This window comes from Falco cherrug, chromosome 4 (assembly GCF_023634085.1).
Source record: "Falco cherrug isolate bFalChe1 chromosome 4, bFalChe1.pri, whole genome shotgun sequence".
Classification (NCBI taxonomy): Eukaryota; Metazoa; Chordata; class Aves; order Falconiformes; family Falconidae; genus Falco; species Falco cherrug.
Window position 1 is genome coordinate 49,430,914 of NC_073700.1, and position 27,938 is coordinate 49,458,851.

Below are 27,938 nucleotides of genomic sequence, written 5' to 3' on the forward strand. Positions count from 1 at the left end.
TCTTCTATCCAGAAATGCCATTGTGGAATATACTAAAGCCATTCTTAAGTGCCTTTTGTCCTTTTCTGAAAGACTGGGCTCTGAATCACCATATATATATTTTTCATAAGCACTGAATTGTTTAAACTTGCCAACCGGATTTTATTCTTTGAGTAAAATATAACACTGTAGCTGTATATGATTAGCATGGTTTTGCAAACTTTCAGGTTTCCTCCTAATGCTAGCTGTATTATGGTAACATGACTTTTTGTATCTTTGATTTACTGCGCTTCTACGTGGAAATGGAGAATAAGCATTTCTGACTTTTCTTTTTGTTTAGGAAACATTTTGTTTATTGTACATGACACCGAGAAGGCATACTTTTGTGAATGGGTTTTCTTTTTCTAACATTACCAAAGTTTGCAGTTTAATACCTCAGCGAGACAGGGAATTTTTTAATCACACTTTACTGCGGACAGACTGGAACAAATATGCCTATTTTTGGTTCTCTTAACTCCTACCCTCTTAAAATTATAATGTTAATATGTTAGGGGAAAAAATACGTTTTATAGTGTTTTTTGCTGAATTTGTCAATTTTTTGTACAATGTGCAACCTGAAGTTCTCAAAATAAATATCTTTTCAGATAAAAGTGACTGTTCTCCTTTTTATCTCAAGCAGGTTTCCAGACCTAATTGCTTGTGCAGGAATTTGTGTTTGTTCCATTATGCTAAGCCTTTTATTTTCTAAGGCCTATTATTTTCATTATGATTTTTCACTACAAAGAAATCGGGTAAAGTACTAATTTGATATTCTCGTCCTCAAAATAGTTGTTTCTAGGCTCTAGTGAAAGGCAGGTGTGATGTACAACTAAAAGAACAAAGATTCCCCAAATCTCTTTCTCTCTGGGGCGTAACTTACATAAGGTTACCAAAATGCAAATATTGACTGGCAGTTGGAATTGTCTGCATGTTTAATGAATAAACCCAGAATTGTGAAGCGCTGTGTCATTCATTGTATGGGAGGTGTTTATAGCAAGTAGTGTGAGCATCTCCATCAACTTACCAAACCAGGGAAATCAATTAAAACCCTGACATTTTCATAAACAAATGCAGATGAAGTAAATGAAGAAAACATACAGGCATTTTGCAGACAAAAGCTGTGAAATTAGGCATCTGGTCTCTTTATTTGAAGGTTAGAGTTAACGTGAAACACTCAATTCAGGTATTTAATTGAAAATGTCCTTCCACTCTTTATTCTGTATTGTGATGGGAAGAATTTGGGGTGAGGGGTGAAACTGAGGAAGTGTGTGTGTATTTAAATTGACAGAACCTGTTGCAATGACTTCCTTAGTATATTGTTTTTGCTGTTATTTGGAAAACAGTTTCCCTAGGTAAGTTTCAGCAGACTGTTCTGAGCGTTAAGCGTTTGTTTAGCACGAATCAGAATTTCTCTGCTAATTCGATGCTTTGTAATTTGGAGTTTGCAGATCTCAGCCTAAAGTTCTACTAGGAAAATCCTGCTGCTGTCAGGTGAGCTTCTGTGTGGTTTTGGATACGAAGAGGTTGTGCGTTTAGCGGTGGAGGTTATTAGTAGGATGGTGCTTCGTTTCCCATACATGCTTGTGTATGCTTGAGATTTGAAATGCTGGAGTAAATATCCAATGTGTGATTTGGTAAAGTGTTTCGTGGATAAGGAAGGGGGAAGCAAGAATTACAATGTTGCAGAAAACCCAACCCAAGGATCTTCTATTTTGGGAATTCCCATCTCGCTTCCCAGCAAGTGTACAGAATCTATGGTCTGCGCAGTTTAATTGAGCGCAAATTAAAAAATACCCCTGATAGTTCTTTCTCCTGGCAGGCTTTCAGGGTTTCTTTAACCGCAGCCAGTTTGTGTCCTGCGGGGACGCTGGGGTGCTGGGGGCACAGGTACCGGCCCCTCGGCCCAGGCCGGGCGGCCATGGCAGCCTGGCACGGCGGGGGCCGAACTGGGCCGAGGCGCTGGCAGATCCCGGCGCTTTCCGAGCGGCCCGGGGAGGCGGTTCCGCGCCGACCAGCCGGTGGGTCGCTCCCTTTTGTTTTCTTTTTTAAAAGCTCCAGGTACCGGGGGGCTACGTGGCTCCGCCAACTCCCCCACGAGCGCCGCACGGGCGAGCTGGGCCCGCCGCGGTACATCCCCCTCACGGGGGGGCGCTGGCCGGGGCCGCAGCAGGCCCGGTGCGCTGAGCGGGGCCGGAGCCCCCCGAGTGCGCCAGCCCCGGGCTGGGACCCCCCGCTTCCGAAGGCTCTAGGCCACCTTGGCCGCCTCCAGCACCTTTGTGCCGCCGCTCAGGGCACCCCCGGGGCGCAGCGGAGTATGCCGCGGGGGCCGGGCGGGCTGAGGCGGGACCCGGCCGGGGGGCGGCGGGGCGGTCCCTGCCCGCCCCATTGGCGCAGGGCGGCCGCAGCGCCCCCCCCCCCCCCGCGCGCTGCTGTGCGGCTCCTCACGTCCTCACCGCCTCGCGCCCCCGCCGGCGCGCGGAGCCGTGGGGCGCTGACGGGCACCCCGCGCTGCCTATGGAAGCCCGCCTTGCTTCTCTCTCGCCCAATAGCAGCTGAGGGCGAACTGCCGTCTCCCAAAGGCCGTGTTCTATTGGCGGAAAGCCGCTGAGCGACGCGTGAGCGACCGGCTGCCCTCCCTGCCGGTGGGCGGGCCGTTACTCGGCAGCGTTTTCCAATCAACGGACGCTCTTGTCTTGTTGTTCAGTTACCGGCTCCGCCACGGGCGGGAGCCGCCGCCTCTCAGCGGCGATGCGCCCAATCACCGCGAAGGGGGTGGCGGCCGCAGCCAACGAGCGGGGCGAGGAGGCGGGCGGCAGGTGCTGGCCGCGGGGCGCTGCGCTCTCCTCACAGCCCCCCTCCCGCTCTGCTCCTCCGGCCGGGCCGCTCGGCGCTCCGCTGACGGGCAGCCCGGGGCCGCCGCCGCCGCCGGGGACCGCCGCCGGGCTCAGGTACGGGGGTGGCCGGTGCCTCCCTCCCTCCCCGCGGGGCCCTGCCACCGCCCGCAGCTCCACCCCCGGGCCCGCGGCGCCGGAGCCCCCCGCAGCTCGGCGCTGCCCGCCCCCCTGGGGCTCCGTCCCGCCGCCGCTCCCCGGTCTGAGCCCCTTCCCCGCCGCTTCTTCTCGGCGGGGGTCCCGGCTTTGCCGCTCGCTTCCGGACGGCGGCCCCGCCGCGCCTCCCTCCGCCGGCCGGCCCTCCTCCTCCTCCACCTCCTCCTCCTTCTCCTCACGGCCCGGCCCTCGGCCGCGGCCCCGCCGCCACTGGCCTGTGCGGCCGGCGGAGTGGCCCTGCCCCGCGGCCCGCTCCTGGCGGCCCCACCGCCCGCTTTGTCTCGGGGCGGCGCGGTGGGCGCCCCTCGCCGCCCCCCCCCCGGCCCCGCGGGAGGTTCCGCGTCTGGGCGCGGTGTGAGCGCAGGGCGCTGGCGGTGGGGAGGCCCCGGGTGGTCCCTGCCCCGCCCCGGGGCGCCGCGGTCGTTGTGCCCGGGGGCGGCAGAGCCCCGCGGCCGGTGGCGGGTTCCGGCCGGGCGATGGCGGCTGGACCCCGCAGGGGGGGCCGCGGTTCCACTGGGATCTCCCTTATCCCAGATCTCCGAGACCTGCTGGCAGGGACAGGGCGCTGCTGTGCGGTTCTTTTTTTCCTCTTTATTTTTAATTTTTTATTTATTTTTTCTCCTTCAGACGCTGTCAGAGTCTAGAGACAAACCTAACCTTTTTTCTGTTTTGGTTTATTTTTTTTTAATTTTCCTGTAACGAGCCCGATGCCAACAGAAAGGCCCGTAGTTGCACGTGGAGGTCCTTCCCTTCACTCTTGTCTTGAGCATGAACGTTGCAGGCTGGAAAAGTGAGACGACCGGCTCTGAAACTGTTGTGGTCTGCAGAAATGGTTTGTCCGGTCAAGCTTTGGTGGCTTGCCCTGGGTTTTAGCTGTTCTGTTTGCACTCTTTTTTTTTTTTTTTTTTTTTTTAAGTTGGAATTACTTGGAAGATGCATCCGGCTCTTTTGGGATGTAGCGTGTGGTGGAAGGGGAAACTCTTCAGGGGAGCCCTGAGCCAAAGGTGGCACTTGGCTTTGCTTTAAAGCTGGTGCTTCTGCTGCTCCTGGAAGATGGGCTGTGTAGCTACTTAGGAGCTTGGTGCCTGGCAGAAAGGCTGTTTTGGACTGCTTTGTTTTAAAGGGTTACATTCACAGATTAGATTTGTTTTTATGCCCGTTCTTTTAACTTTCATTCTTTCTAGTAAAAGCAGCTGTAAAGAATGGGTGCTGTGCAGGGGCACAGGCTGTTTTTGTGTTGCTGTTAAGGCCTAGAACATTGGATTTTTGCTGTGTGACTCTGTTGTCTTTGTACTGGGGTGGTGTAAACACGTTACCGTATTACATCAAGGTTGACCCTTCCAAAGTTGTTTCCTTTAACCAAAAGGAGTTAATTTCAAGGAACTCTGTTCATCAGAAACCTAATAGCATAGTTTTCCCCCCCTTTTCATACACAGTAAGTCACTTTGTTCTTACAAACTTTTCCTTTTTTCTCTTCCGTTTCCTTTTCCTGATATGTAAAAATTCACATAATCACTAGAAATGTCAAGACTAGATTTTAAAACTTACAGTTACATTTCAGCAATTACGTAAAATAACTGTTGGAGTATGTAGGGGTAATTGCTTTTTGACAGTAAGTTCCTAATTCTTAAGTTCCCCTGTAATAAGTGAAAGAAGTTGAGGCAGGTAGACTGACTCCTCCAATGCCAAAAGGAACCGACAGCTGGTTTTTTCTCATTAGTGGTAGGAGTTACTCCTATGCAAAGTATATGTAGGTGGATATACTTGATTCCTTGTTCCAGAGCTAATGTTCAAGTATAAGACACTCACTGAAACATCTTTTGACAGGAGGATGCTGTCCAACACTCAGTAACATATTATTCTTTCTCCTTTTTCTGAAAAGAGATGATTCCTTCGACCATCTGGTGGGACCAAAATATATATAAAGATATATATTTTGTGTGTGTATATATAAGCTTAGATATAAAGGCCTTGTACGTGAAGACTGTAGTTTTCTCACTAAGTTGAACACATGGGCGAAAGAGCAAAGTATGCGGGTCTGACATTCAGAGTTTGACTTCAGGGTGAACTTGGGCTTCTCTAATTAAGACCTTACATACATAAGAGGTTTCATCAGCTGTTGATGAGAAGTTGATAGCAAAATGCAATTTGAGGGAGAATCCCACCTATTTCCTTTAGATAATTCTGGTTATTGGTCTGAGGCAAACACGGTGCTTGGAGCTACTTGCCGGCCTGTTAAATTGAACTGTTGGAGCAAAATGAAGTGAAAACTATTTCTAGCCGTACCATCAACTCCTGTCACTTACCGGGTAATGCAAGTGATGGTTTTACAGATGTGCGGGCACAAGGTGTTCTAAATTACAAAAAATATAGACAACTTCTTATTTTCATATAAGTCAAACTTATTTTCATATAAGATGTCTTGAGAAATTACATATGAGTTGGAAAAACCAGTTTGTCCAGACGTGCTGGATAAGCATGGTAGTTATATGGGGTTTTTTTGTACATTTATCAGGAGTTATGTATTCTTATTTTCTACTAGGATGTCCAGCTGTAAGACAATAAACAATGTGTTGGCATTCAGGTAGCTGTAATTAGCCTTCAAAGTTTACATCTAATTTCAATGAATAGGGAAGTTCACATGTAAGCAGAAATAATAACTCAGTCTTGCTGCAGGCTGAGACAACCATGCATTGGTTAACAAGTTATGAAAATCTCTCTGCAGTCAGAAGAATTAGAAACTTTGTTTCCTTTTAATTAATCCTAGGCAATATAGAAGAACTGCGGAACGGTGAATTTTCCACCCTTTCTGGCTCTCTTTTTAATGTCTTGCTGTGTGCTGTTGAAAAGGGTTTGCAGCGCCTGTTACTGTCTGTCCATTCGTTGTCTGCTTATGCTATACGCAGCATTACTTGCACTATAGCATCTGTTAATATCAAAGATGGATGACAGCTAAATATGTCACTGCAAGCGAGGGATTTGCTTAATATATTTGGATGCCATCAGGATTCTCTGTGGACGTGGAAGACACTGTTTAAGTATTTGTAATCTATTTAAGAATCAAAGATGATTTGTCCATTTGATGCCCTAGCAAACTGAAATCATTGAATACTGCAGAATATTGGCAGAAATCGTGTCATTTTGTATAGGTTTAGTGATACTAATGCCATGTTAGCATTCTCAGTACTAAATCGTCATGGGATGAGAAAGGTGTTTTTCCATTTTCAGTATTTTTCAGTAAATGTGACCATTGCTTAGTAAGATTTTTTTTTTTTTAAATCTTTGTTTTGGACCAAATGTGTTCATTCTTCTCACAACCTATGGATATGGTCACTTATTACCATGGCTTAATTAAAGTACTTAGTTTTTTTCATGGAGTAAATTATTCTCTTTTATAAATTAAACAGTTCCTCAATGACATTCTTAGTGGATGGCTGCTGACATAGGAGAACAGACTTGTATTCTGTTGTAATATTTTTGTGTAGTATCAGATCCTCACTTGGTCACTGTGTGCCTTGGTCATGGCAAAAATGACCTTCAATGAAATTTTTTTCTTTATTTTCTTTGCTGTTTTAGAAGGCTCATGAACAAGCCACAATTCCAAGTTTCTTGGAAAATACAGGATTGTTCTTTTGTTTCCTAAACCTGTTTGTTATAAAGACTGTGTTTGAATACAGCCTAAGAAGACCAGGTTGGAAGCTGATGCTGTGTTAAGGTGATTTCCTGAGGTGTTCTGATGTGCCTTCACAATTTCCGATACGTGTTCAGAGTAGTGGGGAGGATTTTGATGAGCCTCTGTGGGTTTTTGTGTTGTAGATAAGACGTTCATATGAAGTTTTCCACGTTCTCGGTTCTGTGTTAGCAAAACAAGCAGTGCAGCTCTGGCTGTGGTGTATGTGGTAGGGTTTGGAGCGGTAGCTTCCAGACAGAACTGGATAAAATTGAGATGGGAGAGTTTAAAATTGTCTAATGTTACTTTGAGGCTGATGTGAAACTAGCTTGGATTTCTGCTGGGTTTTGCTTTAATTTAGGGTTTAAATTGCCGCTCCTTTCAGTTGCAGTTTTGGTTTAAGAGTGTGAAATGGCTGTGAGATGAGGTAGGCACCACCTAAGTGAAGACTTTGGGGTTCCCCCCCACTTCTCTCTGTGCAGATGAGGAGTTTGAGCTAGTTACAGGTGCAGCTGAGCATAGATACTTCTGCTGAGGTGCGCTTCTGGAGCCACAGGAGTGGAGCTGTGTTACCCTTCTTGGTCCTTTCTTCCGCCTGCCGGTTGTTCCTCTTGCTCAGGCTCTTCCCGAGTAGATCATTTTCTGGCAATGCAGTTGCTCTTAAGCCTGGAATCTGGGTCAGTGTGTCACACCCACTCTAGGCAGGACCTAAAGCACCTTGTGCAAAAAATGCAACCAAGATGTTGATTTTCTATTGGCAAAGGAGTCAGAAGCACTTAAGACAATCAAATTTGTTGAAATTTTGTCTAAAAAAAGCTGAAGCAACCTAGAGAAGAAATTGAGCAAGATACTGAGAACATTGCTGCAGGCTTGCAGTTCTGGCAGGTTTGTCGAAAGACGACTGTTGGGAATTAGTCCTTGTTAAGGTATTAATCTGATGTAGGAATTAGGTTTTTGTCGAAGCGGTGCAGTAATCAAGTTTTCTGAAATGCCTATGCTTTCTGATAAGAATAATGGACTGCGGGTTACTTTCCAGTATTTTAAGGTTTGCAGCACTCTTGCCTTCTATTCGGGTGTTGTGGGTTGAGACTTTGAATTCTTGTTCAGACCGGTCAGGAATACATAAAAAAGAGGTATTTTTTTCTACCTCGTTTGCTCCAGGTCTGGGCAGGAGGTTTCTCCTTTCGCTGTTGTCCTGCAATTTGAAATGGTGAGCTCCTAAATCCTGTTCCTCACATTTCAGCAAAGCGAACCCAAAGTAGTTTTGTGTACCAGGCGTCAAAGATCCAAGTCACGGCAAAGCTGCTGAGAAGCAGCAATCCAGGTTAAACGAACCTTTTTTTTTCTTTTTTAAATACTTCTATAACCTTGCAGTAAACATAGCGAAGATAATAAAAGACAGCAAAAGTAAGTATTGGGTGACGCAGCAGATGGAAGTTTGTAGGACACCTGGTTGAAGGGTCGGCTCAGTGGCGGTGTGCTAACGGAGCCGGGTGGTTGTAGTACGGCTTTATCTTGCCTGTTCAGTGTAACGTGGAATTTGAGGAGGGAGACAGTTGGGTACTGATTCTGAACTTAGAAATAAACATTACATGTTGACTACCTTGCTTCAGCTGATAATGAACTGTTTAAATTTCTTACAGATTTATTGCTCTTAAATCTAGACACTTCTTCTGCTTTTAAATGCTGTTTGTGATTAAATAATTTTGCTGCATTTTGAAGAAATGTATGAATAACTGTACACTTCTATAGCTAAGAGGATATTTTGAGGGAAAATTTTATTTTTCTTTAATGAGCTACATATGCTGCTTGATTTCAAGTACAGGAGAATCTGTAAATCTGGAGGAGCCTTGTGGAGTGTAAAATTTAATAGAAGATACTCTTAATTTGGCAAATCCCAAGCACTGTAGATCTTAATCTGCTGGGCTGGTGGGTACTCGCTGTGCCTGGATGGGAATGTCTCTTCCTGTCTCTCAGATCTTGCCTCTGTTATGTTTACTTAGACCTTATGAAGGATATACAAAACTTAAAGCAATTTGGAGTTTAAAAACCGTAATGAATTGAATACATAAATAATTTTGAGGAAGAGACGTGCGTTTAAAATTCTCGCTGTAATCTTGCAGTCATTTCAAACGGGGCTGAGCGGTACCACAGTGAACTGCAGACTTAATTCACACTCTCTTTGTCTAAATGCTGTAATCTGATTCTTGGGAAGAAAGGAAAGTTGTCTCGGCTATGCTCGCAACGTGTAATTCTTCCCTAAAACTAGTGATGTGTAATTGCCTATTTTATATACAGTCTCGATGCTTTGCAAAAGTTTGTCTTTTGTCCTGTTAAGTAACTTTTGATAATGCCTGATCCATGAGAATCTAGGTATAAATTTGAGTATAGTTGGCTTACTGAGAAAAGTAGTAGATGGAAGTAGAAGAATCCGCCCTCTATGTTCCAGCCTAATTAATCAAAAAAATGCCATTTCAAATAAACACATGAGGTTTCCATTAATATTTGTGCACAGTACTTAGTAGTCAGATAATGAGTTAAGAGTAAATGTAAGGAATTCTTTCATGAACAGCGTTCTTACCTTGTCATATGGGAAGTGCCTCAGAAATACTAAATGAGTCCGAAGAAGTTAATTGAGACAGACTTAAAATCTGTATTTTGGTGGTTTTGGTTTCATCTTGTAACTTTACAGTGTTTTCAGTTGAGGATCAGATCATATTTTTGTTCCGAAATAGAACTTGCTTTTGTTCCCAGTTTGGCAGGGACCTGAAGCCGGCTGGGGCGAAATGGGGGTGCTCCGGGGGCTGTGACGCCTGGGGCAGAGGTTCCCCCCAAAGCGGTTCTCGGAGCCCTTCTGGCAGAGAGCAGCGGGAGATAAAAACTTGCAAAAAGGCCGTGAGTCTTGATTTCTTGTGATGCTACTTGGCTGTCTGACCCAGTGCCCGGTGCTCCTGCTGAGAGGGTGTGTGTTACTGCAGGCAGGGGGGTTGCTGCGCCCTCCGTCAGTGCCCGGCTTGGCCTTGGCTCCCTGAGAATGGGTGTAAAGTTGGCCTGATTGACAAATTAATTGGAGACAGTGAGATAAATGGCCAAGTTCAAGTTCTTCATTCAGGTTTTCAGTTCTCCAGGTGCTGGCAGAAGTAGTTTGAACATTTTGCCCACACCTGTGGGGAAAACAACGATGCCCTACCATCGTGGCAGGCTTGGAAGAGGAGGTAGCTCCAAGGAGGAGCTGTGGGTACCGCTGCAGGGACAGGGCAGTGTGAGGTAAGCGGTGAGGTCAGAATGGGTTTCCAGGGTGCTGAACATTCCACAGCAGTCTCCAGCGTGGGCGCAGTGGTAGCTGTGTGGCAGTTTGCTTGGAGTGATGGTGAAGTAAGGCACGTCGCGTCGGCTGGTCGGCACCATGGCCAGGTAATGAGGACAGCTTGTGCTGTCCATCCTGCCCTGAGATGGGGAATCCTGGGATGAGTCAAACCACTCTTTTTCTAGTTATTTTTGAAAGGTTGGGGGAGGTTTAGTAGTTGTATTTGGCTCCATAGACCTGAGTTTTCAAGGGGGATTGCCAGGTAAGGCAAGAAGACGGAAGGTTGAACAATTTGGGTGTTGAAACCAGATTAGGGATTTTGTCACCGTTGATATTCGGATTCCCGTTGTGTTTTAGCTGTGCTGCCGGGCTTTGATTGTGCATTGATGCATCCAGAGGGTTACAGTGAAAAATGGTGGGGGGAAAAACGGAGGCTTTAAGATTTTGTTTTTATGATTTAAAAACCTTGCCTAAGATATGGCATGTCTCTCTTATCTTTCTAAAGTATTAAACCAGTAAATTGCCTCATAGCAGCTTTCTCCACTCAGGAGTAGAATGCGCTCAGAATTTCTTCCCCAAAGAGGGAGCTGCTATGTTTTCAGCATTGAAATGAATAATTTGTTATATATTAATGATTTTTGTACTTTGTGCTGGAAACGACATCTTCTTTATGTCTTCAATTATCTAAGCTATTTAGATGTGCCTCATTTAGATCTTCTCATTATATCTCCTCTAATTTTTTTTCCTCCTCAGTATCTGGGATTTATTACACTTCCCTGACTTGGTTTGGTGTGTGTTGTCCTTAGATGGTCTCCTGCAAGGGTGTATAATTACTCACTGTCCTTAACTTGGTGTAACGAGCTGTGGAACTTAATTTTCTTAACTGCTAACAGCAGTTTTACTGGTGTTACAAGTGCAGTGATGTTTGTTGTCTGCATTGATTAGATTAAGAGTTGGTAGGTTCAGTGTTCTGTAATAAAAGGGAAATTCGATTGAAGAGCACCAGTAACCCTCAATCCATTTTTAGGTGTGTACGGGCTCTGGTTTGCATAGGAGCTAACAAGCTCTCCTGTTCGGGGAAGAGAGACTATGTTGTAGGAGGACAATCTGTTGTAAGCCTGCCTCCTCAAAAAGTTCAATCCATTCAGATTATTCCTATAACTGTTTTGGGTGTTTGAAACTGTCTCTGTGGCGTGATGAGGCTGTGGTTGGAGATGGTGGCTTTGCCCCGTTGCCATAAAAGTCCAGTCCATGCTTGTGTTGAAGCATGGTCATGTAACCAGAGTCAGCTCCCTGGTCGTTTTGCACTGTGGCAACACAAATCATAGTATTTGGCACAGGAGAAGAACAAATGGCCATGGATGGGAGCTCAGTAGCTATCCAAGTTGGTACTGCTGTGAAATTTCCTCTTGCTTCAAACTGCGGCCAGCACTTTATTCTGTGAAATTTTGATGGCTGCGGTTCCTTTTCCCTTCAGCGGGTGTGATGCCCTTGCCGGTGTGTGTGCCCACCACCCGTGCAAGCAGGTGCAAGCGACTCTGAGTTGGCAGCAGGTTGCAGGGTGCACTCAGGAGGGTATTTCCATGTGTCTTTTCTGCCCCTTCCAACACAACCCAACTAAAATCTTGTGGAGTCACTGTGGATGCTATATATCCTCTTCCCATAAAGTTATTTTTGCTGCTTCTGGCTTCCATGCAATGTTTTTGACTACCAGGCTTCCAACGCCTGCTTTCTCTTTTTGTGTTATAAGCATATGTTCCAAAGGGCATTTTCCTTTGTCTTTTTGAATTTTGGTCATCTGGCTTCAAGGCCTTTGGGCAAAAAGCTAGTGGGAGTTTTTGTGGGGTTGATGGTGGAAAACTGCACCTTTGGAGAGACAGGAGGTGGTTCAAAGGCGGTGTTTTGTCTGTTGTATGCGGTGTAATGTACATGGTAGCAGGGTGTGCAGCACTTGGGTAGAAGTTTACCTGTAGACCTGGTGCCTTCTTTAAAGGGCTCCGAAGGTACACGCATTCTGTTTTATTGAAGAAACTGATAATCCCAGGGAGCTTGTTAAGTTTGTTTAGCAAGATTAAAGATGGTCTTCTAGTGTTACTGTACAAACAAAGTGAGTCCTCTGTCATAAGTTCTGCTGTGTTTTGGCTGTTCAAATCCAGATTGGTAACGGAGGGTTTATAGCAAACCAGCAGGACTAGTTTGCTTCACATCTGTGGACATGTGCCCTGGGTGTGGATACAGGATTTAGCTCCAGTGCTGGTGCCTAAAGGCAGGTTTGTTGCCCCTAACGGTTGCTACCTTTAGCCAGAGTTACCCCCCTGACTTGAAGGTGGAGGAGAATGAGTTGGCATTATCCGCTCCTCTGGGATCAGTAGTGGGGGAGCAGTGGGGAACTACTTGAAAGTCCCAAATCCTTCCCTGGAGGAAGGATTCCCAGTCCTGAAAGTCCTTTAGCAAGTACAAGTCATTGATCTCAGCTGGGTTTCTTGGGCTTTTCTCTGCTGCACAAAGGTTTCAACCAACAGGTGTAGGATTACAGTCACAAAAGTGTCTTGGTTCACATGAATTTTAGACGGGAACGTCACTTGTAAAAAGTCATTGAAATTAAAAACTCAGCTCTTTGTGTCTGGAGATCATCCCTTGGAGGCAAGTTTTAGTGGTTCCTTAGCATGGTTGCAAATTAGAAGGTTTTCATAGTATTTCAGGTTGTTACTCTGCCTTACAAAGAAACAGAATGCACCCAGCTGAGAAAAATACTTCAATACTTCTTTTCAAGAACTAATAGGGGGCTTAGACTCCGCAAAATCATCCTTTTCAGTATTAATAGTGAAGAGAGAAGAGTGTGTTCGCGTTGTCACCATCCACCCCGCTGCATGGCAGAGCCATGGGTGAAAAATGCTTTCAGTGTTCTCAGAACAGTGTGCTTCTGCTGTGAAATCTTCCCCAGTGATGCTGGTGAGCTGATTTCAGCGCTGTTTTATTGAGGCGGTCTCCTGAAAATCCTGTCAGGAAGCTGCAGCATGGCTGGGCTGCTGTCGCAGCCCTGCGCCTGTCCCGCTGCCCTGGCCTCCTGTCCTCTGACAGGTAACAGTAGATACTGCTGCTTGTAATCCAAACCACATCAGTGCTGCTCTGTGCAAAGTAGTTGAGGGGGGAAAAAAACCCACCATTTTCTCCCAAAGCTTTCTCTGTGGCTTGGGTGTTTCAAGCTCCTTGGGGCTGGCGGGGGGAAGCATGTGGCCGCCTCTCTGGCTGAAGTAGCTGAACTGATTTTCCCTTTGCCTGTGCTCCGCGGCTATTTTTTTGTAAGAGCTTAATTAGTTTAGTGAGATGAACATACATTGCAGCAAACATTATCTAGCGTAGGTGTTAAGATGTTCCTTAGAATAAAGAGATGGGATTAAACATGGAAAAATCCGCTGTGCTTTGCGGTCTTGCACTACAGCGTTCCTGACTGCCGAGCGACACTGCTTGCATTGAGGCACGTAGGCCCTTTAATTAATTAATTAAACTTTGCATGAAGTAGTTTTTGATTTCCTCCCTCTTGTTGGAGCATGAATTTTTGACTATTTGCTCCCAGTTCATTGAATAAAAATTGGAATCACTGGAGATGGTCTTGAGGGAAAGATGGGATAAAACCTGGCTTTGACTATGTTTACCCACGACTGGGGAGGGGGGAAAGCTGCGAATACTGGGAAGGCATCCCTGGAGCAGATGGTGCTGGCACGGATCCTCCTCAGGATGGGATTCAAGTTCCTTTCCCCGAGCCATGTACTCCCGATCAGCCGGCGTGCAGTGCTGCTGCAGAGCCTCGCTCCTCGCTCCGTGCTTCCTGGCCGGCTGAACTTGCTTGGCATTTCTTGACCTGGTTCAAAAATAGCCGGAGTATTCTCAGTAAGGGTGCGTTGGAACAGAGGTTTGGGGGTGGTTTCTGCCCGTGTCCCGCTGCTCCAACAGTCACTTTTCTTTTTCTTCTGACTCTTCACCAGGATCAGCTGTATTTTCCTGGTGAACAGTGTTTTTCTTCAGTAGTTTGGAGGAAAGCTCTGGCAGATGGAGGCCTGGAGCTTATCATCTCCCGTGGTTAGTCTGGGGGACAGGAGATGCTGTTTCCTCTTTTTGTATTTGTGCAAAACATTGGTGTAGTAAATAGTTCTTGTAGGTATGGATCAAGTATACTTCTTATCTTCAAATGCTGACCCTGAAATATAGCAAATTGTTTTTTCTGTATGGCAAGACTGGAAATGTCTTGGGGCATGGCCACCCTGGAGATGGGAGGGGTTGGTTAAAGGGCCTTTTTGTTTTAAGGCTGTAACAATTTCTGTTGGAAACACAGCTGTTGGAATATCTGTGGGGGTGAAGGGAGTGAACAGTATCTCTTTCCTCAGTCGGTTGTGCTCTGGGATCTTGTGCAATATTGGGATTTATAGTTTGATGTTTATTATGGAGCGTGCCTTGCACCTCTGGCTCCTGGCTTGGGAAGAGCTCTTTGGTCATCGCGTTTAGGGGCGCAGTAACGCTGCGGTTGAGGAGGCAGCAGGCAAATGCTAGAGGATAGGATGAGCGTGCAAGGGGCCCTGATTTTATGCATGAAATTCCTTTAAAGGCCGTACTGGGGAGGGGCTTAGACTCGCAGACCATAGTTTGGAAACAAATTTTATGTAAAAGTTACTCTGACAAGTTCTAAAATTTTCTGTTCTTTAGAATTTCAAGTCAAAACTGTTTGTTTGCCTTTGAGATTAAAAAATTGTTTTAGCCAGGTAAAAGTGTAAGAGAAACCTTGGTGACCTGCGTGTTGAGTGTCTCCAAATTCATATCTGGTATTTGTTTTAATTATAGGAGGCAGGCAAGAGCATCTGCTGTCTCTTTGGGGGAGTCTGAGCTTTATGCCGTGCATGCTGATTAAAACGCTGATACAGCACTGTTTCTCTATTTTGTTTTTCCTAACACAAAGAGTACTTTTAGTAGCATCTGGAATACTTCTTGGCTAGTTTGAAATCAACTGAAATGCAAACATACTTTGCTTGTGATTCAGAAATCACGTTTGACATCGTGTTGCTGCGCCTTTTATTCCTTAGAAGCCCCGTGCTGCCCTCCCGTGGTAGCGTGAGCGTATTGAACGTGCCGTAGCTGCTTTTCGGACATGGAGGATATTTTCGTAGTTGTGTTTGCAACTGAAATGCCACTAAAACATTTTGTTTGCCTTGTAAGTTTCTAGCATAATCTTACAAAGGTACATTTTAAAAATTGTGATCTCATCCTGAACTGTTCTGGATTCCTACCCCCGCGCCCCCCCCCCCCCCCCCCCCAATTTTGAAGTAAATTTAAATTGAGCAATTTTATTCTTCACATTGAAAGATGCGTTGGAATTGTGTATCTACATTTAAAAGTTTTCTGACACTTTGTTTTGTCTATGTACGTTGCAAATAATGAAGTGTAGCGAAGTTATATTTAAAATCCCCTAATGTTACGATTTCTAATGTAACCTAGCATGTGGATGAAAAAGAATGTTGGTCAGAGCTGTTGGTTTTGAACCTAGATACAGACAAGGATGAAACATTCTGGTGGAAGGCTTTGAGGGACAGCTAGTTCTACACACGCTGAATAGATGCTGAAGGTAGCGGGGGGTTTGTTCGTGACCACCATTCTGATGACACACAACTTCATATGATGAATGGAGGGGGCGATGTCAAGTCTACGGTCTATATTTAGACCCTATCCCATCTCACAGATGATACCGGTATCGGGAGCTCCCTGATACCTGACGCGTCTTAGGGCCCTGCTAACAAATTGGTGAAGTGGATTTTTGCTCAGGAGCTCTTCAATGTTAGAGGATAATACTTACAAGTGCTTTCTGGGGGGGAATAGGGGAGAGAAATGAAAAATACATCCGTGTCTTTTTGTGAAACCCATTAAAGCAAGTAGAAAGAAAACAAAGTTTTTTAACCAGTGTGGTTTTTTTCTGCCCCTTTTCTTTCTTTCTCCCTTTTCGTTTCCTCTCTTCAGGCGCTGCCGCCGTACTAGAAATATGGGGTCGGAAAACCCGCAGAACCCTGGCTGTAAGATCATGACCTTTCGTCCCACCCTTGAGGAGTTTCGGGACTTTGGGAAATACATTGCTTACATGGAATCGCAAGGAGCTCACCGAGCAGGGCTTGCCAAGGTGAGTTGCCCCAGGTTAGGTAGTTGAAAGCCTCCTGAAGGCTGCCCTCCCCAGGCTTGGCATTGTCTAAGGTGCCTGTGAAGCGGTACCACTCACAAGCAGTTCGCTTTCATGTAGTCAAGCAGAATGTGGTTTTGAAAATCGTGCTTGCAATCTCTGTTTCCGTTTACCGAGAGAGGAAAAGCAGCAGAGTTGCAGGCCTTGCATAAGGGTGAAAAGAAGTGTTTATTTGCAGGATGTCTTTTCCTGATCCCTAAGTGGAAAAAAAGGACGTTCCCAGCTCTGGTGGAGATGGGTTGAGGGTATTTCCACGTCCTTGTTCTGTTGCTGGCCATACAGACAGGCGTAGCCAGGGTCCTTGAGGGCTGGGGCTGTGAGTTTGCAGCTTCCCTGGAGTGTCGGGTAAAGCATCAAGCTTTTGAAGTCTGCTCAGGTTTGGATGGGGAAGAGGGCCTAAATCTGCACCGTGTGAATGGGTGCAGACTTTTTACTCCGACCTTTTTAATATTCTGGGCTACTACTTCAGGCTGACTTGAATCTAGACCTGTAAATGGGTGGTGTACATGTGTGCCATTCCCAAAATACCTGAAAGCCTTTTTGAACTTTAGGAAGCAGTTCTCCAGCCTGCTTGAAAACATCATTCTGCTTCCTTCCCATCAGCATCTTTACACTGAAACTGATGAAACATTGTGAGAACTTTGCATGTGAAGCTTCTGAAGTCCAGTACTTGATGTAGAACTGCTTGGAAAAATTCAGGACTAGGTGATTAGAAAGAGTATTTCTGTGCCTGTGTCATGTTGCACCATAGGCTGAGAGAGGTCATTTATTCTGACAAGGTAGTTATATATGGTATTTAGCAGAACTTAATAAAGCTGTTAGGCGTGTAATAATTCTTATTTCTTCTAAAACACAGGTCAATTACTGTTTTTATTACAGTTCTAAATAGAGCTGGGTATTGATAAAAAGCTCTCTGTGAAATGTTTCCTTGTCCACTCAAGTGTACTAGCAATTACGTTCTGTGAGTCTGCTAGGGTAGATTATTAAAATAGAGGTTGTTGGTGAATTCCAGATGTTGTAAAGAAATTACTCTACTTGTAGGACTACATCTAAGCATTTCAAGTTAATTTTTGTATGTCTCTGTTGCAACTGCAGTTCAGAGCCTTGTAATGGAAGCAGGGCTCATCATATCCTGGAGGAGCCATTCCCACAAAAATCAGTAACTTGTTCTCCAGTTCCCCTAACTTTTTTTGGTTAATCCTTACAGCAAATTAGATTGCAGATATTTTATTTTTTCATTCCACATGCCCACTGAATGTCCTACTGATTGTTCTCTGATCTTGAGCCTAGAATTGTTGGCAGCCCTTCTGTTTAAAATCGCAGCTTTTTCTTCCAGGTTCAGCACTGCTTTGCAGCAGTTTTTTTGCGCAGCCTCCAAGAGTGAGGAAAGCGTCTGGATGTGTTCCTGATGGTTTTCTTTTGTTCTTCTCTACCCCTTACCCTTTTCGTTTAAGGAGTTGGTCCCTGATATGTCACCTACAAATACAGGAACATCAGCAGCACTAACGCAACAGGATTTTCAGCCTTCCTAGTTAGAAAAAAACCCTAAACAAATGATACACACACCTTTGATACACACCCCCCTCCCAAAATCTACCCCCTCAAGAAAACCCTAATGTAAGTAATCTTCTAGATGGAGTAGTTGTTTAGACTACTGTAAAAGGACTTCTACATATGCAACATACTGATAAAGCTGCTGGAGTCTTCAGGAAGCTCTGTGGAATGGTAGGTGAGAGAGAAATGCTGTTCTGGAGGGAAAGCATGTGCAGTCCTTCTGGCATGCAGTGTATTTCCTTGGTATAACTATCTTTTTATCATCACTGGCCGCCTTCTGTGACACTGTGCTGGTGGGATTGCTAGCAGGCAGGCTGTCAGCCCTCTGACTATGCCAGCTAGTCCTGTACTTCAGCAGATGCAGAACAGGTGTCTTGTCATATGTGTTGGTTATTTGAGAGGCTGCTGATATCTGATAACCTGCAGCAGCAGGATGAAATGCCTTCCACTTAAAACAGCTTTTTCTTCAGTTGAAGTTGTGTTTGCCTGCTGTGAACATGGTTTGTTTTTGTGTGTGTTTTTTTCCCCTCCCAATTCTAGGTGATACCTCCTAAGGAATGGAAGCCCCGAAAAACCTATGATGACATAGATGACATGGTTATCCCAGCCCCTATTCAGCAGGTGGTTACTGGACAGTCGGGCTTATTCACCCAGTATAATATACAGAAGAAACCTATGACTGTGGGAGAATACCGGCGTCTGGCTAATAGTGAGAAGTATGTTGGTGTTAAGTGATGCGCTTTTGTTGTGAGTGGGGGAGTTGTGTGGAAAGCCTTTCTTTCTAGAATCAAGCTGAAAAGAAAATGCAGCCTTGTTAAATAGGAAGCATTTTGGAGGAAATTGCTTTTTCTTGAAAGCTTACATCCAGAATCTCAAAGAAGTTTGTGGGTTTTGGTGTATCTTAGATCTTTTTCTGGGAGCTGACATAGAAAGATTCTTCAAAGTCAGTATTTGGCTAAGAATCTACCTGGAAAGAATGGCTTGGGACTCAAGGGAGAGTTCTCAATGTATTAATGGTTGTTCTGGAAAATGGGTTTCATTGCTGAGGTAGAAATGCAAATATCATGGGGTGCCTGAGCCATTATTAGTAACGTGAGTGTCTTCCAAAGTGCCTGGGAACTTTGCAGAGCGCGTCAGTTAGCTGGGACAAGCCAACTGATACCAACCGCAGTGGCATCCTTTTTCCAGAGTCACTCTTTAATGCTCTGGAGTACCTTGTGTTTTAACTCGAGCAATGCTGGCATTATGCAATCAACTTTGAAATACTGTTAATGCAGCACACACCTGAGTGCTTTACCTGCCTTCAGCTCCCTGTGTAAAACTGCATCTCGGGTGTCTTTAGGGTGGGCATCTGGTGCTTCACGTAAGTGCACATCCTGTTTGTCAGTGTGTGCAAAGAGGTTTTGTAGAAAGGTGTAAAAGGCAATAAATGGTATTAATCTGAGCAGAATTAAAAATGAAGTGCACCTTCAATAACCTCCTGAGTGTGCCTACTTTGAAATGCATGCTTCTTTTCAGTCATTCATCCTTCTGTGATGAGTGTTCCTTAGGTGGTCTTACATTCTTATCTTTTCCATGTTCTTATCAGGTATTGTACTCCACGCCATCAAGATTTTGAAGACTTGGAGCGCAAGTACTGGAAGAATCTCACTTTTGTCTCACCAATTTATGGGGCTGATATCAGTGGCTCACTATATGATGCAGTAAGTTAAATGCTTCTGTTTTATTTATTTTAAATATGGACACTGACTTCCTTGTTGCTCTTTTCTCATTAAGGAAAAGAGTAATTCAGTATTTATTTGATTAGCAGTCTTAAAAAAAAAAAAAGTAATATCTTTATTTTCCCCTCATTATGGAAGTGTGACTAAACTTTCCACCTTCCCCAGAGTTTTAAGGTAACAGAGTCAGTGGAAGCTGTGAAAAGTTTAGTTTTACTAGAAAAATGAGGAAAAAAGTAATTTAAATGAGTTCTTACAAAGCGTGTGGCCAGAAATTGTATCTAGCTTGCAGAAAAGTTTGTTAAAGAAGCCTGGACTGGTATAATGTTGTGCCCAGATGTATGTGATGGCATGCAGGTAAATTAAAAGTAAGCTGCTGATCCTGATCCCTATTATGCTAGGGTTTGGGTTTGTGTTTTGTTTTGTCTTCTTTATTTCCTATTTTTAAAAAGGGGATAAAAAATAGCTATTTCTGCTGAAGCATCTTCGAGAGCCAGAAAAAAGCAGCATTTTAAGAAATTGGATGCTTAATCAAAAATACTTTTGATTCTTAACACAACGAAAGTATTTGCATTTGGATTTTTCCTTTGTAGGCAGCTATACTGGGATGCAATGCACCTGTGCGCTAAATTATTTTACACTTCAAATTGTTTAAGCTTTTCCTTTGTGAAATTGCATCCTAGGCTTAAAGTAACTCTGTTGCTGTTTCTTCTGCTGTAAATGATAAAGGTTGCTTATCTTCTTGCTCTGTTTAGGCAGATAATTTAAAGCAGTGCCCTTTCTCTGTAGTCTCCTTTTGAGGGGAAAGTGGCCCTTTTTTGGAGTGGTGTCTGATTGTCTGCAGTATAAACTGAATGTTAATGTAAGAGTTTATTATCAACATGGTTTAAGATGGAATTATTTGGGATACACGTAGATATCTGAGGTCTTCACAGCCATGGACATCAAAGTTATCCATAGTATTTGGTGCTTTGATGAGAATTTCACATTCTTGTCCATGATACGACCAAGGGGAGGTGACATAACCAGGCACAAATGCAAACTTCAGGAGAGGTAGCTTCTGCAATGTACTGAATACACATTGTGTTGCCTTCTATTTCCTTCAGGTTCCTATAAGCAGAAATTAAGTAGTTGAATCACCAGTCACATCTAAAGAACATTTCCTATTGCCCAATTACTGACATTGCTGCAAGTATTGAGGTGTGAGAGTCATGAAACACATTCTTCCTCTGCATTGTCTCACTTTTCATCTCACTTTTTAGCCATTTCCTCCCTGCCCCTGGGTGATTATTTTTTTTTTTCAGGTTGATGTAGAAAGTTTCAGGATTGAGCAGCCTGTGTTTCACTGTCCTGCAGTTACTCCTGCAAGCAGCATGAAGCTGGGATTGCTCGCATGCTTACCAGTTACTTGCATGCGTGTTAAGTAGGCTGGGGAAAGGGGTGTGAAGTAGACTCTTGGTTTCCTTTTGGAGTCTATTACTCTCGGGTCATCTCAAGGTTACAGATTTATACCAGTTTATGCGACTTCACCATTTCATACTGAAGTAGAGAAAGCCAGCTTTCAGATGTAGAATGTCTTACTGCTTTTTCTGTTTGAATGTTGATAACAAGAAGACTGTCTTCCCTGCTCTTTCTGTGAAGCACTGAGCTGAGGTACAGGTCTCTGCCACTTTGGCCACCTTGAAGTCTAGCTGCTATGTGTTCATCAGGTGAAGAACATCTGGATGGAATATATCATTGAGAGAAGTGTATTTTACCCTTGGTTTATCTTGTGTTTAGTAGTAGAACAGTTATTTAATAGTAGGGTATTGCGTAGTACAAGTGCCTCTTCAGAGAACACATTTAGTGAGAAGTTAGCAATCAATTCCTTTGCCATGAAGTAGCGGTAAGGCATGCTTTTCATGGTTATTGATGAACATTAAAAGTAAGCGTTCTGGAAGGAGGTGGAATTAAATTAACACAAATAACACTAGGATATCCACGTTTGAAGGCATTGAAAGGAAGCTGTGGGCTGTTACTCTGCTATAGCAAGTCCTGATCTGCTCCAATACAAACCATTTATCCCAAACTACAGGATGTGGAAGAGTGGAATATTGGCAATCTGAATACCCTCTTAGACATGGTGGAACACGAGTGTGGCATTATCATAGAAGGTGTAAACACTCCCTACCTCTACTTTGGGATGTGGAAGACAACGTTTGCTTGGCATACAGAGGACATGGATCTCTACAGTATCAACTACTTGCATTTTGGGGAGCCAAAATCCTGGTAAGTGACAGAGCACTAATAGATGGTGGCTGCGTACCTTTGCCCTCTTCTTAGAGACCACTGCAATATCCTTTTCTTCACATCTACCTGATCCCATTAGGCTTACTAATCTCTCACTTCCTCCTTTTTTTGTTTTTTTTTTTTTTTTATTTTATTTTTTGCTCCTCTCCTACTCAACACTTTCTTTCATGCTGACTTGCTCAGAGGCCTAATTCTAACTTTCTAGAAAAGCAGTAGAATTAGGGAGACTTGCTGACACCACGATTAAAAACAGGTTTCAACACTTGGGGATTTTTGAGAACTAATGTGCAGGAGAGCACTCCCACCAATATGGGAGAGCAAATCGTGATGGGAATGTGTGGTTGCTTCAGATGCACTTTAATAATGAAAGTCTGTTGCACTTGGGTTGTGCTGTAGGCAGGAAACATCTGTTACTTTAAAATTTCCATTATTTAAATGTGTAAATATGCTTACAACTCCAGGGATAAGGTAGGTCAAAGGGTTGCTTTTTCATGGTTAGTTCTTAGAAATTCTAACAGTAAGCATTTTTCAACATGGCTGATGCATAGACTGGTTGGAAGTAACTTTCCACAAAAATGACCAGTAGATAAGGATGAAATTAACAACCTGAGAAATCTGAAATAAGTTACCAAGAGTCTGTATTCTTCTTTCTCAAGCCTCCTACTTAAAAGTATAACCACAGAGACTTAGCAACCCAGAAGAGCTTTGCTGAAGATCTTGATGTGACTAATAAATATTGACATTTGCGTGCAAATTAGAGCTTAAATGTCATTGTGAAGCTGCTGTCATTGTGCCCTGGCAGTGGCAGACGAGATTCTCCCATCTCTCTGTGATATGAGTCCCCAGTGACACCAAGTATCTCCAGGCTGTTAGTGCCTGTGGGCATATAAAAGCTACCGACAGCAAAGAGGCTGTAATGAATGGATATAGTGTTCTTTTAATCTTGAAAGGGAGTGGAAGGGAGGGGCTGAATCTGTAACATCCAGCTATAGTCTTAATGTGAATTTAAAAAATCTTTCCAACGTGTCAGAAAATCTGTTTCCTCAGCATACCTGATCCTTAGTCTCCCTCTTTCAGGCAGATGTGCATGGAATTTGCAGAATCTCTTATGATACCTCTGTTTAAACAAGCTTGATCTCAAGAAACATGTCTCTGGCTTACAAATGAAATGTGACATGCTCTTAGTTTAGATGCTGTCAGGTTTTTCCTTCAGCTTCAGAAGTGTTCATTCAGAGCCCTGTTTATTTGGTTCCTGTTCCCAGTAGATGGTGCCACCAGCACGCGAGAAGCACTGCCTCTCCTTTGCCCATACAGCACAGCGACCACCAGCAAAGCCAGTGTTGCCTTCAGTGTGGTGGTCTCAGCATGTCAGCACCAAAGAGCTGGCTGCTCAGAGTTGTACGAGCATCTGACCTGACGTTTGCATTAGGGTCGTGCGATCATGGCTGCCTCTGACTGCTCCTTTCCTCCCTGAGTGTTACAGTTCTGCCTCATCTGTCATCATCTTGCTTTTTGTTCCAAGCCCAGAATAGGGTTATTGCTTTCAAAAAGTGGAAATCGGAACAGATGACCTTGAAAAAAGAAGCTGGTTATGGCATGAAAATAAGGGCTGTTCTGCAGACTCTCACATTGTGAGCAACAGTTAAGAGAACAGATGCTAAATGAAGTATAGATGAAGTATTTCTAGCCTGACCTAAACTGTTTTTCTGCTTGCGTGCATCTTAAGAACATCATGCTGTTGTTTGGTTTGGTCATGTTTTGGGGGTTTTTGGTGATTTGGGTGTTTTTTGAGTTTTGGTGTTTTTTTTTAATACTATAGATACAATGTGTGCGTATCTTCACATACTGTGTACATTATAAGGATGATAAAGTCATTGCATGAAGCTGTTGCCTCATCTTTACTAAACAGAGTTTTTTCCTTATGTCTTTATGTTTGCTTTTGTTTCCGTGGGGAATACAGATTGCGTAGTAGAGAAACAAACAAACGTCCAGACAGGAAAACCTGAAACAGCTTTGTGTAGTGTGTTTGTGTGAAGAGGTTAAGAATCAGAAAGAGGTAGAAATTGTAGATGGAAACTTGTATCTGGCACATATCAGATCTTACAAGTTCTTGGTAGCTCTTATTTCTGTCTGATCGTCTGAGGATTTTGAGATGCTGGGGAACACCTAATATTCCCCTAAGAAGGGTTTCAGCTGTTGAAATGTTCAGTCACTACTGCTTGTTTGGAACAGAGAAGAGAAATCATAAAAACCTGGAAGAGCTCAGGTGTTGCTGGTTAAAAATCAAAGCAGGAACATGCTCTGCATCTGGTTGTTTTTTGGTTGTTTGTTGGTTGGTTTTTTTTGTGGTTTTGGTGGTTTTTAAAAAAAGTATTTACTCAGGAGGGGATGATTTTTAACCAACCATTCTGTGTTTGTATAGTTCTTTTACAGTAACTGGTTCTAGAAACCTTACACAGCTGGGGGAAAACAAGGATTTTGAGGTCAGACCATGTTTTGGGCAAAACGTTTTCCCGTTCAGTGGAGTTTTTTTTTTTAAATAGATGACAGTGTGTAACAGAACTAGATACATTGTGACAGGACGCCACTGCTGGTTTGGCAGCCCCTCCCCCCGTTCCCAGGAGTATGCCGCTTGCCCGAGTCGTTTCTTCCTTGTTTTCCACTATGACAGCTTCTGCTGACGAGTTCTCACGCTCCTCTCTGAACAAGCATTGGCTTGGGAAGAGCGAATGTGAACCCCTTTGAGCAGCCCCGGAACGCTCCGGGTACCCGCGATGACAAGCCGTCCATCCCGGAGCTCGGCTGGGGGAGCTCTTGGGCTGCGGTGATGAGATGCCGGCAGCGCAGCCTGGCTTTGCTCAAGGATGGCTAAAATGTTAGTTCTGTTTTTCTGGCACCACCTCTGCGGAAATTTCCCAGCTTCCTCCATCCTTTTTATAGACTCTCTGACTCTGACAGTGATCATCTTAGAAGCACCTCGGGGAATAGCAGGAGTATGGAGAGTTACGAAGTCTACCGGTTTGGGGCTGAGCTCTAAAATAAGATGCAGAGTTATTGTTTGGGCTGTCAGAGATATTTATATAGTGAAACCAAGCACTCTGTGTATTGGTAGTATTCTACTTCAAAATTATGTGTTAAAAACCATAACTCTTTCTTCATGTCCCTCATAAATTATCTTAGGCTGCTTTATTCCAGGTTGTGCGACAAGAAGCCCTGCTTTTCAGGGTAGCGTGTAGGAGTGGTGAGAAGCCACCAGCTCTGTTTCCTTATGAAGGCAAGGTGAGGAAGGAATCGGGCCGATTGAGGTTGCCTCCCAGACCTCATTCAAGTGTGTTCTACAAGAAAATTCAATGTTTATTTGCTGTGAGGTGAAGTACCTTCTCAGGGAGGTCTGGGTGGTATGTTTGGACCATGAGAAGCCACCTCAGTGGACAGAGATAAGCTGAGACAGGAATCTGGCTCATGGGTCAGGGAGATGGTTATTGAAGTATTATTTTGTATGTGTCTCTCACTTCTGTCTCTGGAATTTTGGGTTATACCTCTTATAAAACAGGTGCTTTGGGGGCTGTTGGGATTACAGTTAAAATAAATGTCTGCGCTTCAACAGCTGAAGGTGGCTCCTTTGTATAACCTAATGAGCATCTGCTTCGTCATACAGCTCCTTGATTAATGTGTGTCTCTGTCACTGCAGAGAAGTCCTGCTGCCAACACTTTCTGGTGGTGTTTCTTTCTGTAAGCAGAGTAGAACAGGCTGCAGCAATATGAGTTGTCTACACAGAGTTGTGTCTCGGGGGGTGCAGGGTGAAAAATCGTTCAGTGCTAAGTGAAGTACTTGAGCAGTAAAGGGTCATCCAGTGATGAGGGAGAGGAAAGGGGGTAATGGAAGACAGCTTTTTTTTTCCCTGCTTTTCCCATCTCACGAAGTGATTTATCTATACCTGTACATTGCAGTGCATTTATTTCTTAAATTCTGTCTTCTTGTATACCAAGAAGAATGAGCACTGTTATATATCTTTAGCCGTAATGACTGCTGCTGCAAAGATACCTATGCTGCCCCTTTCGGGTTATACTTGCCTCATATTGAAGATGATAATCTCTTCTGATGCACCGTTTCTCAGGCGTATGCATCTGGTCTACATTGTAGTCACACTGCTGTTGTTTTTTAGCTGGAAAATCAGTCTGACAGGCTGAAGAGGTAGCCTGAAAGGTGTGGGCACTTTCCATCAAAAATACCAGGAATTAGAGCTGTTGTGTAACTTCATGTTAAGCTTCTCGGGCAGGGAGCTGCCAGATTGAGTTGCTTGCTTGCTTGCTTTTTTCTCAGATGACAATAAAATGTCCCTCTCCCATTAGTAGTTTAATTACAACCTTTTCATAGTCTCTCTTGATTTTGCAGCCTATATTAAACCTCTTGTGGTAGGAGTTTTTACTGTATCAATTATACATATTATGTATAATTACCTTATATGTTCATATGCTGAGATCTAACATAAGAGCATATTATCAAAAGATGCTGACAGAAGACTGATTTTTATAATGACAGAAGCAACAAAACTGAATGCCAAGCCTCATACTTCATGGTTATAATAGCATTTTATTGAGGAACGTATGCTTCTCAGCCCTTGCAATTTCAAAAGCTTATTTTTAAACACTGCGATACTCCACCATCACTTCGTTTCATTTCTATAAAAATGTGCAGTACCTACCTTGAGGGCTTGCTGTGGTAGGGAAGTGCTGAAGGAAACTTTAAATCTCAATAATGTGAATTTGATGGATATATTTTGGAGGTGTAATGTCTCTATCTTGTTTTGTCAACACTGCAACACCTGACTGGGTAATAAGGTTATTTTTCCTCATATATTTTGTGACTGATCCTGCTGTATAATATTTAATATACATTCTGTAAGTACTAATGGGATGTTATACTGTATTCTTTCTTTTGGAAACGGCGTATGTTAAAACAGAGTGACAGTGAGGATGGTAATTGATTTTTATGAAATGTCCCTGTTTCCTTATCATGATGGATGCTTAATCTCATTTAATTAAAATAAGGAACCAGCTTTAGCTTAAAGTTATATGGTCTCCTCTCCAAAACATTCCCTTGCTGTAAGTGGATCATGCATAATCTGTTTGACTTTGATATCACAAAGTACACTTTATGCCAGAACAGCAGTTTAGGCAGAACTAAGGACGAATTACCAAAGGAACTTTTAAAATAATATGATTAGTTGAAAGCACTGGTCACAGATACAATTACATTTTAAAAAAAAACACTTCTAGAATTCTGACTTGTAAAAGTCTAAAGACTACTCACTTGAAAGTACATAGTTACCTGAAAACTTGGTTGGTTAAAGTGTTTTAGAATTTCTGCTTCCATTCCTCCAGGTATCTAGCAAGGTTCCCAGTGTTGGGTAAGTCTGTAGGAATCGAGGAAAACAAGTCCACCGAAGGACTTGCGTGTAATACCTACAGTTTAATAAATTTGTAGTATCTGTAACTGATGCCACCATCAACAGGGAAAGCTTACGTTTTTTAACAGTGATATGATGGGGAGATTTAAAGCAAGACATGATTGTTCCCCTGGGAGAGGATTGTAAAAGGAGCGCTCTGTATTCTTGGCTGAAAGCATATACTAAAGTAGCTGCAGATATGAAGTGCTGAGAATCACACTGCTGATTTTATTTTTCATTGTTTTATTTTTCATGTTGCTCCCTTCTTAGGGAACATTGCAGCTGTCTTAATCGGTACTTTTGTCCTATCCTTCCCCCCAGGGCAGAAAACGTTAGTCCCTGGAAAACTATCTTGGAGAATGAAAATGACCTAATACAGCCATGGAGCTTAATTCTTGCAGCTTCTCTCCTGCCTTTTCCATGCAGGATGCAGGGTCCTTATCCCCATTTCCCCCATGTGGCATGCTGCACCATCCCTCTGCTTTAACACACTCTCACATATGTTGCAGTTTGTTGGGAGCTTGATGTAATCTCATTTAAAGCAGCTGGGTTTCATGTTTGATACTGAATTGTGTGGCAGCAGGGGGGAAGGGCACTTGTCCCTTGCATCATTTATTGCCTTCTAACTGTTACATTTCCTTAGGAGGCCATTGCATGAGGTGGTTGAG

The 27,938-nt window shown here is 43.9% G+C and overlaps 1 protein-coding gene across 3 annotated transcripts in view; it reads left to right on the top strand.

Annotated features, from left to right (window-relative positions):
- Positions 1–2,803: 2,803 nt before the first annotated feature.
- The window catches only part of KDM4B (lysine demethylase 4B), a 92,623-nt gene continuing 67,488 nt past the window's right edge, over positions 2,804–27,938 (top strand). For all 3 annotated transcript variants that reach the window (XM_055707162.1, XM_055707163.1, XM_055707164.1), the window contains exons 1-5: positions 2,804–2,966; positions 16,046–16,202; positions 18,354–18,529; positions 19,402–19,516; positions 21,606–21,799. In XM_055707162.1, coding sequence (XP_055563137.1) covers positions 16,068–16,202; positions 18,354–18,529; positions 19,402–19,516; positions 21,606–21,799 — 620 coding nt within the window. In that variant the 5' untranslated portion in view covers positions 2,804–2,966; positions 16,046–16,067. The remainder of the gene's footprint in view (positions 2,967–16,045; positions 16,203–18,353; positions 18,530–19,401; positions 19,517–21,605; positions 21,800–27,938) is intronic.